At 36.6% G+C, this 15,712-nt stretch overlaps 1 protein-coding gene across 6 annotated transcripts in view; it reads right to left on the bottom strand.

The window, feature by feature from the left end:
* Window positions 1-15,712, bottom strand: part of GASK1B (golgi associated kinase 1B) — a 49,501-nt gene that overhangs the window by 15,018 nt on the left and 18,771 nt on the right. For all 6 annotated transcript variants that reach the window (XM_047856449.1, XM_047856452.1, XM_047856451.1 and 3 more), the window contains exon 3: window positions 15,262-15,476. In XM_047856449.1, coding sequence (XP_047712405.1) covers window positions 15,262-15,476 — 215 coding nt within the window. The remainder of the gene's footprint in view (window positions 1-15,261; window positions 15,477-15,712) is intronic.

The following is a 15,712-nucleotide window of genomic DNA, read 5'->3' as shown; positions in this document are numbered from 1 at the left end:
GATCAATATCACATCTTGCACGGTGCACATACTCAATAACTGTTGAAAAAATGAGGGAATGATTGCCGGCTTCACTCAGCTCACCTATTGAAACCTATCTAATGCAGATAGCTAACTACCAAAAGACCTCTCCTTAGACAAGACCTCCATGTTTTCCTCTATCCATTTTCTTGTAAAAAGCTCAGAATCTTAAAATCAAAATCACAGAATCTTAGAATCACAGAGCTGTAACACTTGTGAAGTTATAAGCTACTATACAAAGGGAAGTTTATTTCAGAAAAATGACGCTAGGCCACGCTTCTCAAAGTTTCTTTAAGAACCTTTGACACATACAGTCATTGAAGACACCAAAAGGGATTAATTTATGTGGGCTACTTACTATATAGAATTTAAACCTAAAAAACATTAACTACCTATGTATTAATTCATTTAAAAATAACACTGGGGGGCACTTGTGATGAGCACTGGGTATTATATGTAAGTGATGAATCACTAAATTCTGCTCTTAAAACCAACATTACACTATATGTTAACTAACTAGAATTTAAATAAAAGCTTTAAAAATAACAAATAAATAATTTTTGAAAAAAATTAAAATTAAAAATAACACTGATACATCCACCAAATGTTAAACTGTTTGAAAGAAATTGCTACACTTTCCAACAAAATTAATAAGAGAAATGGAATTGTTTTATCAAGTTAAAATGATGTTTAATGAAAAAAGCAGCTAGTTCAGCTCACAATTCAAACAATTGCATAAGCAGTTTTCCTCAAGACAAACATTGCACTGTGGGAGGCATTACAAGTGCCTTAGGCATTCTTCCCATGTTACCACACAGAATTTTTAAAAGATGTATATTTACAGTAGAGATTTAAGAAAATCAATAGTTTCGTTGCTTCATCAAGGAAATTCTTAAGTGAATCAGGCATTTTTTTTCCTGTATTTTTTCATGTGAGCACAGTGGCAATGAAGAGTAGGACAGCTGTTGGTACAATTTGGTGCCAGCTTTGATTCATGCTGAGGCACCAACAGATTCACCCACTACTGAGAATATCCACATAATGAAAAAAGCAAAAAACAGTCTCAACATTATTATGGAAATACTGTTGACCTCACGGACCCCCTGAAATAGCCACAAGAAAGCCATTGCCCTAAACAATCCCATCTGGTAATAATTTTTTCAAGTTCCATTTATCTCTTAGTTATTTATGTCCATAAACAAACACTTGAATATGGTTGCCAAGGGCACGGAACTAACAGCATCTTTATGCACCAGCTCTCACTTAACCCTCTCTGAATCTACTTCATTGGGCAAAATTATTTTTTTTTTCATGTTTACTTATTTATTTTGAGAGACGAGAGAGAGAGAGAGACAGAGAGGGAGAGAGAATCTCAAGCAGGCTCTGCACTGACAGTGCAGAGCCCAATGTGGGGCTCGAACTCCCTCAGCTGAAATCACTTAACTGACTAAACCACCCACGCACCGTGGGCAAAATTGTTTTCAAAATAAATCTTTTAAAAATAATTACATCAAAAAACATTGAGCCAGATGAACATCTGCCTGTCCTCTCAAGTGTTCCTATGAAAATACAATTTATATTGAGTTTTCCGTGCTTTTCTTATTTGCTTCCTGGTGGCTTTATGCAGGTCCGGTGCTTAGACCTCCTATTTTCCTGGAACACAGCAGTTAAGGTTGGTTTCAAATTGTCTGTGGTTCAGTGGCATAGGATTAGTGGGGAAGCCAATCCCAAAGCTAGCTCAAATGATGCATTAAACAATCTTTGAATATTGAAAGGTTGTTATGGAATCACACAGGCTGCCTCAAATCATTGATCTCTCCAGCCCAGCTATGTATACAAGATTTAGGATTGAGGCATAGTAATTATGCACTAATCAATTTCAGCCCAGTCTATAAATTCCATGGCAAGAGTTGAAATAAGTAAAAATGGCATATCATTAAATAACATATACTGCACTTTTGATTAATAATTAAATTAGAATTGACCCCAGAATGCTCAGTTGGTTGTCACTTAGCAATATGAAGCTTATGAATATAACTTACCTGACCAGACATTTTCCTCTTTGATTCAGACTGATAAAAGAGCAGACTCTGTGAGTCAATTTCCTAGTCCACGTTTTATGCAAATTAGGCTTTAAGTATAATCAATGCCAGAAATCTCTGAGAATAAATGCTAGACAGTAGGCGGAAAGAATATATAAAATTCTAAAAGCTTTTAAGTTGGAAGCAGACATCTGAGGAACCCGTATGATCCTTAACAGGAGGGATATGCTTTGAAACACAGAGCAGTCTTAACGCAGGAAGTAGACCAGGATCCAGAGAAATGCATTCTTGTTGTAAAGGCCAGGTAGCGAATAAGCCATGCTTCTGTGATAAACCAGGGTCAGTATGGCTAGACAACTGTTTCTCTTCAAAGTTGTCTCCATGAAAAATCAAAAAAATAGCTTAAATGCTGTGAAGTAAGAGAACGCAGTTTCTAAAAGTCAGGCCTTCACTAGAACAATGATGTCAAAGCCCAAAACAGAGATTCACAGGCCAGTGCCTTTGTGTTTACTTTCTCAATCCTGTCATATTGCTGTAGAAAGTTTTTAGCAGCAGACGTACATTCCACTTGAAGTTCAGAAAAAGTGAAACTATTTGCCTTTTGAAGTACAGGCCAATACAATTCTACTTTTGGTTTCATAATCTCTCCAAGGTTTTGAGGCCTAACTGCTAAGGGGACAGGTACAAGCTGGCAGGTCAGTTTCTTCAGTGAGGGGGACAGATTTCACAGACTTCCAAAGACTTTTATCAGACTGCCTTTGGAAGACAGGATTCTGAAGGAGCGAGCATGTGTAAATGGGATGTATTCCATGAATAGTCAAAGGGGAATTGACTGTGTGGATTAACCAAGAGGACATCTGGAGAGGAATTACACTGAGAAACAAGAGTACAATAGTTCCCAGGCATAGAAATGACATTGTGTCAGATTCAAAGCCAAGTCTCAAAATCTCAAATGATGACTGAGCCTCACAGATTGATTAGGAATTGTCTAGACAGAACACAGAAATTCCTCAATTCAAGTTTGTTGAATTGAATTGAACCTCAAAAGCAGTACCCTGTATGCTTATAATTCCTGGGTTTTGTTTATAAAGTAAAATAAAAAGTACTATGCTATGCAAACAGGAAACAGAACAAATGGTTATAAAGCAAACTATTTAAATAAAACACCTCCGAAGCCAAGAAAGCCTTTCACATGATGTTGAAGTGGCCAAAAGCAACAAATAAATGCCTTAAGGTATTTGTTACATTAAGAGGCTGTTTCAACCTAGGGAATATTTCTTGGCTTCTGACCTTTAGATCGATGTTCTCAGGAATAGAATCTTTCTAATATCCACCTCCCACACCACCCCTTTTATTGGCATCATAAAACCTCAGAGAACCCTGCCTCTCTCGAATTTTTAAAAGCATAGGAGTAATATGTGGTCAACTGCATTTAAAGTATCTAAGTTTTTAAAAACACACAAATATCCACTTACTATGCATATAAAATTATTTTTCAATTGGCTGAAAACATGCACACTCATCTCATGACTGTGATCATCTGTTTGGAGAGAGTGCAGGAAGGGGACTTGAAGACATGGCCAAAGGGAACTTGAAGTATTTTTAATGTGTTTATATTTTTAAAATATATTTTAAATTATAAGTATATAATAAATATATAATAAATATAATTATAATTATATAATTATAATTATATTTATTATTATTTTTATTAATATTTATTATTTATTATTTATTTATTATGTGTTATTTACTATATTTATTATTAATTATATAATTATAATTATATAATTATAATTATATTTTAAATTATAAAAGCAAATATGCAAAAAAAAAGTTGACAGGATAATCCTAGAAGGTGGAAACATTGTGTTTGTTATGTTAGTCTTTGTTCTTTGAGGTGTTTTTGTTTTGTTTTGTTTTGTTTTCATCGTCTCAACAAAGGGAATGGAGACATTGAGAAACAGAATCTCAGAATATAATCCCAACTAGTTTCCCAGGTTCTGTAGGCTGAGAACCTTTCAGTTAACAGACATGTAAGGAGGTTTTCCTGAAGTTCCCCCATCTGTGCAAAAAATGACAAGCCTTTTACCCCAACTTGACCTGAGCAGCAGGTCCATGGAAACAACCTCATAGGATCACATGGTTTCCTACAGCATCAAATGCTATATAGTGAGCATCTCTTTATTGCAGAAAATTCACAGAAAAACCTACATGAGCCCTACTACTAAAGACTTGCAGTATTTGGAGATTCAAGAAATCATAGCTATGTGTACATATATACATTCAAATTCTTATAAACAGGGTGATTCTAGATGATATCTGAGCTGATCTATTGAGTACTTGCTATCTGCCAGTGCCTTAGTCCATGTACACTGCCTTAACAAAATACCACAGTCTGGGTTGTTCTTAAACATTCATTTCTCACAGTTCTGGAGGCTGGAAGTATGACAACAGGGTGCCAACATCATCTCTTTTGGGTAAAGGTCCTCTTCCCAATTGCAAACTGCCAACATCTCACCCTGTCCTCACCTGGTAGAAGAGACTTGGGAGTTCTGTCAGGCCTCTTTTACAACAGTACTAATCCCACTCATAGGGCTCTGCCCTCATGACCTCGTCACCTCCCAAAGGCCCTACCTCCTAATATCATCACCATGGGGGCTGAGATTCAACATATGAATTTTGGTGAGATACAAACATTCAGACCATAGGGAGGCAGGTACCATGATAAGCATTTCATGTGATAAGCATTTCATTTCACATCAGTCTCCAACTAAAGTCGCCTTTCTCCATTTAAGTAATAAAGAAAGCAAAGCTCAGAGATTATGAACTTGCCCAAGATTACAGAGCTAACTATTGAAGAAGCTGGGATTTGAAGCCAACATTATATCAGTACTATTGTTTTACATCATTACTATTCTATGTTGCTGCCCTGTGAATTTAATGTACTCAAAACTTGTGGAAATTTTTTAGAATGATATTGGACATTCAGAGGAAAGAGGAAGCTTAATACGACTGAATTAGTTCCAGAAGACTTTGCAAAGAAGGGATTTGATTGGAGTGTGACGGACAGGCTGCATACTAGCTGAGAGAGCAGAAGCAGTGGCACAGTGGTGAGTAAAGCATGGCGGAGGGTTGGGGAGGGGTCCAATAGACAGTAAATTAACCAAACTATAACACAGACACACGCACACATAACCCTGCAGTTAACCCTTCAACCTACAGTGCAGAAGTACATATAAGAGATGGAAGATAAGAATGGAAAGGAATTTAGGAGGTCAAAGCATGGTGCTTCTTTTTTTATTATTATTATTCTTTTTAAGTTTATTTATCGATTTTGAGAGAGAAAGAGAAAGAGAGAGGCAGAAAGAGAGAGAGGGAGAGAATCTCAATCAAGCTCTGCACTGTCAGCACAGACCACAATGTGAGGCTCGAAACCGCAAATCATGAATCATGACCTGAGCCGAAACTAAGAGTCGGACGCTCAACCAAGAGAGACACCCAGGTGCCCCAGGTCATAGTGTTTCTTAAAAGCGGTGTTAATATTTTTCTAGATAAATGGTACCACTAGACAACCAGGTATTATGTCAGCCATACCAACTATAACTAGATAAGAGATGAAGGGAAATTACTCCTTAGAGAAGTACTCCAACTAATAAAGGAAGAAGAGATGAGGAATTAAAATATCTCTGTCTCTCAATGCCTACTGAATTGATGGATCAACATTGAGCATCAGTAGCTGCTACCATTGCAAAAAAGAAAGACCAAAAGACATTATCTCTCCCAGCAGAAGAATACATCACTATCTATGAAGAAGTCTTGAGAAAATAAGTGAAATCTAAATGTGATCAAGTCTATAAACTCCATAACAGTGTATATGGGATACACATGACAGGAGGACAAATAAGGACACCAGAGAAGTGTAATTAGCAAACTCCAGAATCTAGAACTTGTAGAAAACAAGACATATGCTTTCTTCAATAAGTAGGCTAATAGGGGGGAAAAAATAAGAGGTGGGGGGTGGAATCCATAGATTAAAAGACATATCAACTGATCACAAAGTCTAGGCTTTCTTTGAATCCTGATTCAAAGAAACAACCTGAAATAATAAACACATAAGCAAGCAAGCAACAAATAAATAAATAAATAATTTATAAGACAAAAACTTGAACATTGACTGGATATGTGACTGGCATTGTTGTTAATTTTTCTTTTGGGTGTGTTTTATTTTCTAGTGATACAGACTGAAATATTTACAGATGAAAGAATATGATGTCTGGGATTTGCTCCAAATTAATGTGGGCTTGGGAAGTAGCGTGGGATACAGATAAAACAAGCCTGGTTATGAGTTGATTAATTGTTGAATTTGGATGACAGGTACCTGAGGGTTCATTTATTTTTGTATATGTTTAAATTTCTCCAGTAAGGCACGAAGGCATTTAAAATTTATTTTCCAATCCAATGGAAGTCTTCTGAGTTTTATTTATTTATTTATTTATTTACTTACTTACTTACTTATTTATTTATTAATTCATTCATTCATTCATTCATTCATTCATTCATTCATTCTTGTGAGAAGCAATCAGTACAATTAAAAGGAAAGTAGGAAAAAATAAACTCAGCAATAATTTGCACAGCAAATCGCAGTTGGGGAAGATAGAGACAAGGAGATCAGCTAGAAGTCCCTTACAACATCTGGACCTATATTGATAAGAATCTGATTAGAAAGTATTAATAGAGATAAAAAGAAAACCATAATTGGAGTGATTTTGAGGAACGGACACTTGAATTTCATTTTAACGGGCATACTTAGCTTTATACAATTAAAATTCTCTAGAAACCATAATGTTTCAGTTCTTAGCACGCCTACACCTTCAAAGTTTAGAGTTGGTCATTTTTAATGCCTAGAATAAGACACTCCCATGTCTTTTACCTTAGCAAGATATTCTCTGTAATCAAGTGAACAACTGTGATTCTCATCAGAAAAAGAAATTGTGAAGATTTTTCAACAAAGAATAAAAAGCAGTAACATATATTTTCCAAACCTTTGGGCCTTGGCCATCTTTGCTCCTTAGGTCCCTGCCAATTCAGCATGTCAACCAGTATTGCCAAAGCTAATCCCAGACTTTCTTCACTACTTGAAGACAAGACAGTATCTGACTTACATCATCTCTTTGTTTGCTAGCAAATGAACAAAAAACTATATTAATTGCTTTCTTGGACTTACCAATAAATACAAGGCTACCTATCAGTCACCAATATCCTAGTTCATCAAGAAACATGATCAGCAATGTCACCGATCAATGTTTTTCTAACAGTTGATAGATCTGAGCACTCCCATGTGTCTCCAATATCACCGATCACACTATTTTCATCACCAGTGTCTCCTTAACAATGACTTTGGTCACTTGTCTCCAGTCACCAACATCTCTAACCAATAATGTGCCTGATAACCAATGTCACTGATCATGGGATCCTCTTCTATCAAATTTTCTTGACTGTCCGTGTCATTGGCAGTATGCTACTTCTGCAAAACAATAGAACTGATCCAAACTCTTAGAAATCCCAGTGTCCAAGACCCTGGATTGGTATGTCTCTTGTTGTCAGAGCACCTGTCTATGAGTGATCTCTGAAAGTCAGAGGTGAGATCTTTGATCACTGAGTAGTAGGGATAAAAGGTGGGGGATGCTTGGAAGACTCTCATAATCTATCATGGAGGCTACAATGGGAATCTTTCTTTGCCTAGCATTTGGATACTCCTACAGAACAAAATATTCTTTTAGTGAGAACTTATATTTCTCTTGTTTAGGTGATAGTTGGTTGGAAGTTTTACTTTTACTATTATCACATCATTAAGTGAAAAAAAAGTGATGCATAGAAAAAAGAGTGGAAGGCAACATGTCAAAGATTAACACCTATTAATCTAATGTGTTATATTCAGGAACTAAGTCATTAGAAGCCAGGTAAAAGGTAGGAGAGTTGACTAACAAAAGACAACTCTAGGGGGAAAAGACCTACCAGGTCATATTATTGTTGTTTGCTGAATTTGTGAACATAAGTTTACTACTCACAGCCACCTGGGAGAAAATTACCTACTGGCACAGGAGGTTTCCATAAGCATAATTTTCCCACTCAACTTTTTCATACTTTTAGCCCTTTGTTAGAATCCCTCTCTCTGAAACTCTCTTCCTATCTCCTATACTCACCTGATACTGCAAGATTTTGTTTCTAGATTAAATGTCACGTTTTTCATCCACATTCTCTACCAATCTATGAGAACCAATAGCATCTTACTTATTTCTAAAGAATTTAACATTCAATTATGATGGCTGATACATTTTATTATGGTTTTCTATTAATGCTATTAGACTGTATAACTCTTGAGGTCGGGGACACTGTCTCACCCATCTTATCACCAGCACTAAACCTGCCAAGTGTCTAGAACAGAATAGGGACCAAAAAAAGTCTGCAAGTGCAAGTGCAAAGAAATATGTATAACTTATTTGGTTGAAGGTAGAAGCAAACATCTCCCCAAACGCATCTCTGTTAGTCCTCCTCTGTCTAAACACTCCTTAATTTCTCATCAAATAAATAGCTATTCTTAGAAAATATAAGTACAGAAAGAACTTCATTAAATAGTAAAAATACTTAATATTTTCTATTCATTTGATTTTTTATTTTCTAAACTTCTAATTCTCTTAACAAACCTTATTTCTCTATTGCAATTACACTTTTATTTCTTTCACTTCTGACATCTTTAATTTGACACTTTTGATTTAATATTTTAATATAACTAGGTAGTTTTCTTTGACCAAAAATATAACGCCCTGAGTGTGACATTTTCAGGTACTCTGCTATTAACTGGAAGGTTGCAGAGTTGGATAAGACAGGGACTTGCCCTTGAGAAATTCACAGCTTATTAAAAAAGACAGACTAGTCAAAAATAATTAAAACTTAATAGGATAAGATCTATAATATAAGTATGGAAGTCCATAAGAGTAGAAAACATTAATGATTTCGGAATTACTTAAAATTTAATGAATAAAAATAATGATAAAATATTTTAATTCTTATATTGGTATTGACCTCTACTATTATTTCTGGATGATCACTTTCTTAATATGTAATACTCACTGAACCTATCATGTATAGGCATTATTCTAAATCCTTCATGTGTGTAAAAGTATTGAATTCTCTCAATGGCCCTCTATATAAACAATATAATTATTCCTGAGGAAACCGACGCAGAGAGAGATTAAGTAACTTTTCAATGTTAAAAAATTAGTATTGGTAATCAGGGTGGAAATGTAGAAGGCTGGCTCCAGAATCTCAGTTCCTAACCATTATACAGACTATCTCTGAGCTCAAAAAGCAAGTTTTCTATCTCCTAAATCTTTTCCTGTTATTTTATATGAACTTTTGATAGAAACTTCCCAATCTTAGAAATTCAAATGCTCTTTAGAATACTGCCCTTTGTCATCCTCACAGAGGTAAATTTTTGTCTATGTAGTTCATACCCCCACGCTTCAAGAATAAAAGGTTACTTGTGCCTCTGTCACATTTTACAGACCCAGTAAAATGGCATGGCCTTTATGAATGTAGATTTGTTAATTGGGTAAAACAATAAGAATGTTGTGCACAGAAAATTAACAACTGGGTTCTGTACTCTCTTGCCTTGCTGTAGCATCCTAGAACAAGTGATTTTCATTTGCTTCAGGCAGAACTCTCCTAAGATTGTTAACAAAATCCATCCAATGCACTCCCAACACATTCCCAGCCACCATTTAAATGAGGCATATATTTGACTTTAAGGTAAACACTGCAGTGTAATTGATGAGAAGGATTGTTGTAGTAAAGATAATTATTATAGTACCCATGAAAAATGGCCTATGTATGTCCATTTATTCATTTATTTGTTCAGCAAACATTTTCCTTTTTTTTATTTTTAGCAAACATTTTCAACAAACAACTCTCTGTAAACACTGTATGATGCTAGATACAGGAAGTAAAAAGATAAATTAAGATATAATATTATCAGGAGTACCTAGGTGGCTCAGTCGGTTAAGTGTCGGACTTTGGCTTAGGTCATGATCTCGCAGTTCATGGATTCAAGCCCTGTGTTTGGCTCTATGCTGACAGCTCAGCGTTCAGAGCCTGAAGCCTGCTTCGGATTCTATGTCTTCCTCCCTATCTGCTCTTCCCCTGCTCACACTCTGTCTCTCTCTTTCTCTCTCTCAAAAATAAACATAAAAAGATATTTTTAAAGATATAATATTATATGAAAATGTAAAATTTCTCTGGAGTAATATCTACTATGAGAAAAGTCAAATGAAAAACAACAAAATAAAAAAATTATCTGAGACATACAAGCTTGATAAAGGTTAATTTTCGTGATATACAAAACATCTTTACAAATCAATAAGGAAAAGCTATGGAATGCAATGAAAAGGGCAATAATTTAAACGGACAACTCACAAAAAAATGAACTGTAAATAATTAATATTTAAAATATTATTTTCTTAATCTCACTTATAATGAAAGAAATAAAAATGTAAACAAGATCTTGCTACCCTCCATTAAATCACTAAAAATATTAATCAGTTTTCCACTTCCCAAGGTTGGCAACAGAGAGGGAAATAGACACTCTCACACCTTACTGGTAAAATAATACAATGCTACAGCACCTATAGGAAATTAGCCTTTTGTCTGTTGCACTTTGGGAAGTAACTAAATATTGGATGAATAAAAAAAAAAAGTAAGTCTATTCTCACAGATGACATCCTCATATGCATAATTTGATATACTCTTTTAGATACTAACCAAATTAACTCTGAACAATTGAATTAACTTCTGACTTTCAGATTCAGTACTTTAGCCGAGCCAAAATTGGAAAGTCCAATCTTGGTGTCATGACTTGAACAGGTTCCAGTAAAGTTTTGCAGAGATCACAGCCTCATGGATTATCAAGAATGTGAAAGACACCCTTACCACCTCCCCCAGGCAGAAGGAGAAAGAAGATAGACTACAAATAGAACTGACCTGCCAATAGAATCAGTTTCTGCAGAGGTAGCAGCAGCCTGATGCCCAATATCTCAAGCCAAATGTGATCTTGCCTCACGCAGTTTGAGTGTACTGGAGGGAATCATCCAGGTAATAACTGGCAAAGCCTGAACTAAGATAGGAGCATAAGCCATACCTAAAAGAAGATGGATTGGGTAGATACCAAGGATTTGGTCACTGTATGCACGTGAGGATAAGTATCACGAGGCATATAAATGACTCCCAAATTCTTGGCTTGGGAAATTGGAAGATGATGGTGCCATTGTCCTATAAAATGAATGGAAGCAAGCATTGCTTAGAAGTTCATCTCTTAAGCCAGAACTCATGAGTTGGACTCCAAATTCTATTGGATCCCAGAGATGTGACTCTAGCCAAATTACTTACTTTCTCTTTGTCTTAATTTTCTCAATTCTAAAATATGAATAATAATAATAATAATATATACTTCATAGAATTGTTATGAGGATTAAATAAGTTAATATATCAGTGCTTAGTATAGAATGCTTAGAACAGTACTAAGCACATAGAAAGTGTTATATAATAGTTAGATTATTAATAGTTTAAAAACTTAAAATACTTATCTTTGTTGAAAACTTATACTAGTGATGTGCCTAGATTCATCCTAAAGACCACAGACAATGGACATGATGATAGAAGCTGCTGACACACTCAGGAGACCATGGCTCAGTTGGAATTTATTCTCACTCACTCAAGGTAATGAAGAGAGTGTGACAATGTGAACACACCTTTTGTGAAAAAAAAGCTCTCTTCCTCTGTGATCTATGATATCTCTTATAGGCAGGGAGTATCACTACTTCCCTAAATGACGCTGTTTCAGACAAATGGTACATTTAGGATGCCCTAAATATCCTATGAACATTACCAACCCCATATTCTTCCTCACATTTGTGTCTATCCTCTTTATCATTTACAGCCTGCAATCTTAGTGAGACTCTTCCCTCTTTACTATTTTATGGCAAAATGCTCTCCCTTGCTAACCTTATACCAGTAAGAAATTTTATATTATTTCATCCAGCCATTCTTATAGGTATCTATCTTTATTTCATACACTATTCTTTCCTAAGTGATTAAAAAAAAAAAAAAAAAAAAAAACCAGGGATAGGGATGGAGGAATAAACCATCTTTACTAGTTTGCTACCCTGTGTCAATTTCTACAGTATAATGCACGGTAGGAATTGCATAAATACATTATTATTGGTTGAACCATACTTGTTGTTTCCCTCAGGAGAAAGGAGAATGACAAAAACAGAAGGTAGGTTGAGATTTAGTTGAAGATTCCAGAATTAAAACAAATGTCACTAGAGACAACTTCTAAAGGGTTTGCCCTTTATTCAGTGTAAGTTAGCTCTTAATGTGACTCAGTTACAAACCTCAAAGTCATTTCTTTCTCATAGACTTCACTGCCAAGCTCATGAATTTCCTCTCCATCCTGCCCCTAGTCATCACCCTCAGGAGCTTCAACATCTATATTGACCACTCCCCAAACACCTGGCCTCATGGTAAATATCTTTACCTACTTAGCCCTAGAAATCTTCACTCATTCTTCATTTTATTGCTAATACATTTTATCACATCAACTCCCTTCATTAACCTAAGGATAACCTGGTAGTTGTCACGCAGTAATGGTTAAAAAATATGGAATGTAGCCGAACCTGCTGACCCCAATCTTTGGGAACTTACTGGCTATGTAATACCAAACAAGTTTTAGGTAACTGTTGAGAAACAATTCTCCATTGCAACCTTATGCAATCTGACACCAGATTTTGCTCTGCACTGTCTCTTCAAAGATGTTAGTATAGCAGATAGCCTTGGAAGATATAAAGAGTATCTCCCTCTGATGTGGAAAGCAGATTTGATTTGTCTGCTGACCAAGATAATGTCTCCTTCCAGGGAAAGGTTGGGCAGGTTTGCTAGCAGCCTCTATAAGATTGGGGTTTCCTCGGGGCGCCTGGGTGGCGCAGTCGGTTAAGCGTCCGACTTCAGCCAGGTCACGATCTCGCGGTCCGTGAGTTCGAGCCCCGCGTCGGGCTCTGGGCTGATGGCTCGGAGCCTGGAGCCTGTTTCCGGTTCTGTGTCTCCCTCTCTCTCTGCCCCTCCCCCATTCATGCTCTGTCTCTCTCTGTCCCAAAAATAAATAAACGTTGAAAAAAAAAAAATTTAAAAAAAAAAAGATTGGGGTTTCCTAAGCTTAGGGTTTCTCTGTAGTGACCCAAACCCACTCTATGCAGCATTCACCAGGGCCACCCTGTATCAACCCAATGGGACTTGAAGGGGCAAAGGAACATGAAGCTCATGCCACTTTCTCTACTATGAGTAATGAAGTCATTTGTCTGTCTCTGACCCAGGAATCTTTTGTCACCTGCTAGCATCTATGAACAGGTGGCTGGCTAATTTGTTAGCTTTCAAGAAAGGTAAGATCTCAGATTTTCCACAGTTCTTGATAATAACCTCTTTATGCTTCAGTTTCCTTTTACTCAGCTATAAAATGGAGAAAAGATGCCTATCTCACACAGTATGTTAATTAAATGGAATAATGATATAATATATATACAATGCTTAAAACCAGTCTGAGCCTCATAGCTGGACTCATTAACAGTTTTTTGGTGACTCTTGATTGCCTCCTTGCCAAATGGCCTGCTCTCTAGGTCAGTTCTCACTGATGGCTTTGCAGAACTGACAACATATATCATCCTCCTCTTGAAAGTTCCTATGCCTTAGACTGTGACTCTGCACTAAACTGGTTTCCTTCTTACAATTTTAACCCTTTCTAGTTCCTTCACACATACACACACACACACACAAACACACACACACACACATACACACACAGAATTAACAAAAGGAGAGGGGCACCTGCTTTGCTCAGTCCGTTAAGCATCTGACTTTGACTCAGGTCACGATCTTATGGTTCATAGGTTCGAGCCCTACAGTGGGCTCTGTGCTGACAGCTTGGAGCCCGGCACCTGCTTTGGATTCTGTGTCTCCCTCTCTCTCTGGCCCTCCCCCACTTGCATTCTGTTTCTCTCTCAAAAATAAAGAAAAATTAAAAAAAAATTTTAAGTAAAAAAATTAAAAACAAAAGGAGAATGTTTTGAAAATGTCCTAAGACAGACCTAAATTTCCACAAAATACTACTTAACAATGCAACAACAGCAGCCAATCAGTTTTTCTAAAATGGAGAAAGGGAAAAGCAGTAATCAGAATGAAGGGATCAAGAGTATTGAGATCCTTATCAAAAGGAGATAAGTTAAGGGGCGCCTGGGTGGCTCGGTCGGTTAAGCGTCCGACTTCGGCTCAGGTCATGATCTCGCGGTCCGTGAGTTCGAGCCCCGCGTCAGGCTCTGTGCTGACAGCTCAGAGCCTGGAGCCTGTTTCAGATTCTGTGTCTCCCTCTCTCTCTGCCCCTCCCCTGTTCATGTTCTGTCTCTCTCTGTCTCAAAAATAAATAAACGTTAAAAAATTTAAAAAAAAAAAAAAGGAGATAAGTTATAAGAAACCTGTAGGATTCTGAGTCATTCAGTTATGTAGATGGCCAATATTTATTATTCTACAATATCCAATCTTAATTAAATATTTGCAAAAAAACTACTGGAAAGAACACAAGAGAAATGGTGGCCATAAGCTACATGGCCAAGGGACCAGTGAAACACAATGTGGAATGATGGAACTTCAGGTGTGGAAAGAAGACAATTTTTTACCATCAACAGATCCCAGGGAAACCCAGCTCCAGCCTCTAGGTTTTAATAGTTGTAAGAACTTGGATGAGTTCCTTAGCCTCATCAAACATCAGTTTATCCACCTCACAAATACGAGAAGACCATTCACCTTGAAGAGCTTTTCATGGGTTTCCTCAACAAATCGGTTCTATGATTATTGCAGAACTGAAGAACTGAAAAATTACGCCTTTGGAAACTAATAAAAGAGCTGAGGGACATTTCTGAATATTTCCCAAAGAACACAAAATTTTGTAATGTGGTATTATACTTGCCAAATACAGCATTGTAGAACTTAAACTCTGGCTTCACAAAAACTCAAGGTACAGAAAATTCCTTAGTGTCAGACTTCTACAACTCAGTGTCAGTCTTAGATAACCACTAATGTGATTTGATAAACTTACCTGTAACAAAAAATCAAAGAGTGCCAGCTTAGACCACTCATGATGATGTATTTCAGTACAACCCCATTCAGGTTTGGGTACTCGGCCATTCTGCCAGCACTTCTGTTTCAATGACTGTTGGTAAGTTCCCCAGGTGAGCTTAACAGAAGAGTGAGTCTCATTACTTGTTGGAGATAAAGATGAGTCCCAGAGGATGACAGGACATGGGCGGCCATCTACAGAATCCAAAAAACAAACATACTTTAGCATGATTTTAACTCAGTATGTGCCTTCAGGCAGTCACTCATAGCTTCAATCTCTCACCTACCAAACGCAGGAGTTTGAGTAGATGATATTTCATGGTCCTTGCTGGACAATGAAAGGAAAGCTTTTTGAAACAAGACGCTTTATAGATGTGGCCCAGCAATAAGCCACTAATCACCAATAACAACGTCCTCTGGTTAATGTGGTT

Source organism: Prionailurus viverrinus, chromosome B1, assembly GCF_022837055.1.
Source record: "Prionailurus viverrinus isolate Anna chromosome B1, UM_Priviv_1.0, whole genome shotgun sequence".
Taxonomy (NCBI): Eukaryota; Metazoa; Chordata; class Mammalia; order Carnivora; family Felidae; genus Prionailurus; species Prionailurus viverrinus.
Note: the sequence above shows the minus strand (reverse complement) of the source record. Positions and strands in the feature narration are given on the sequence as shown.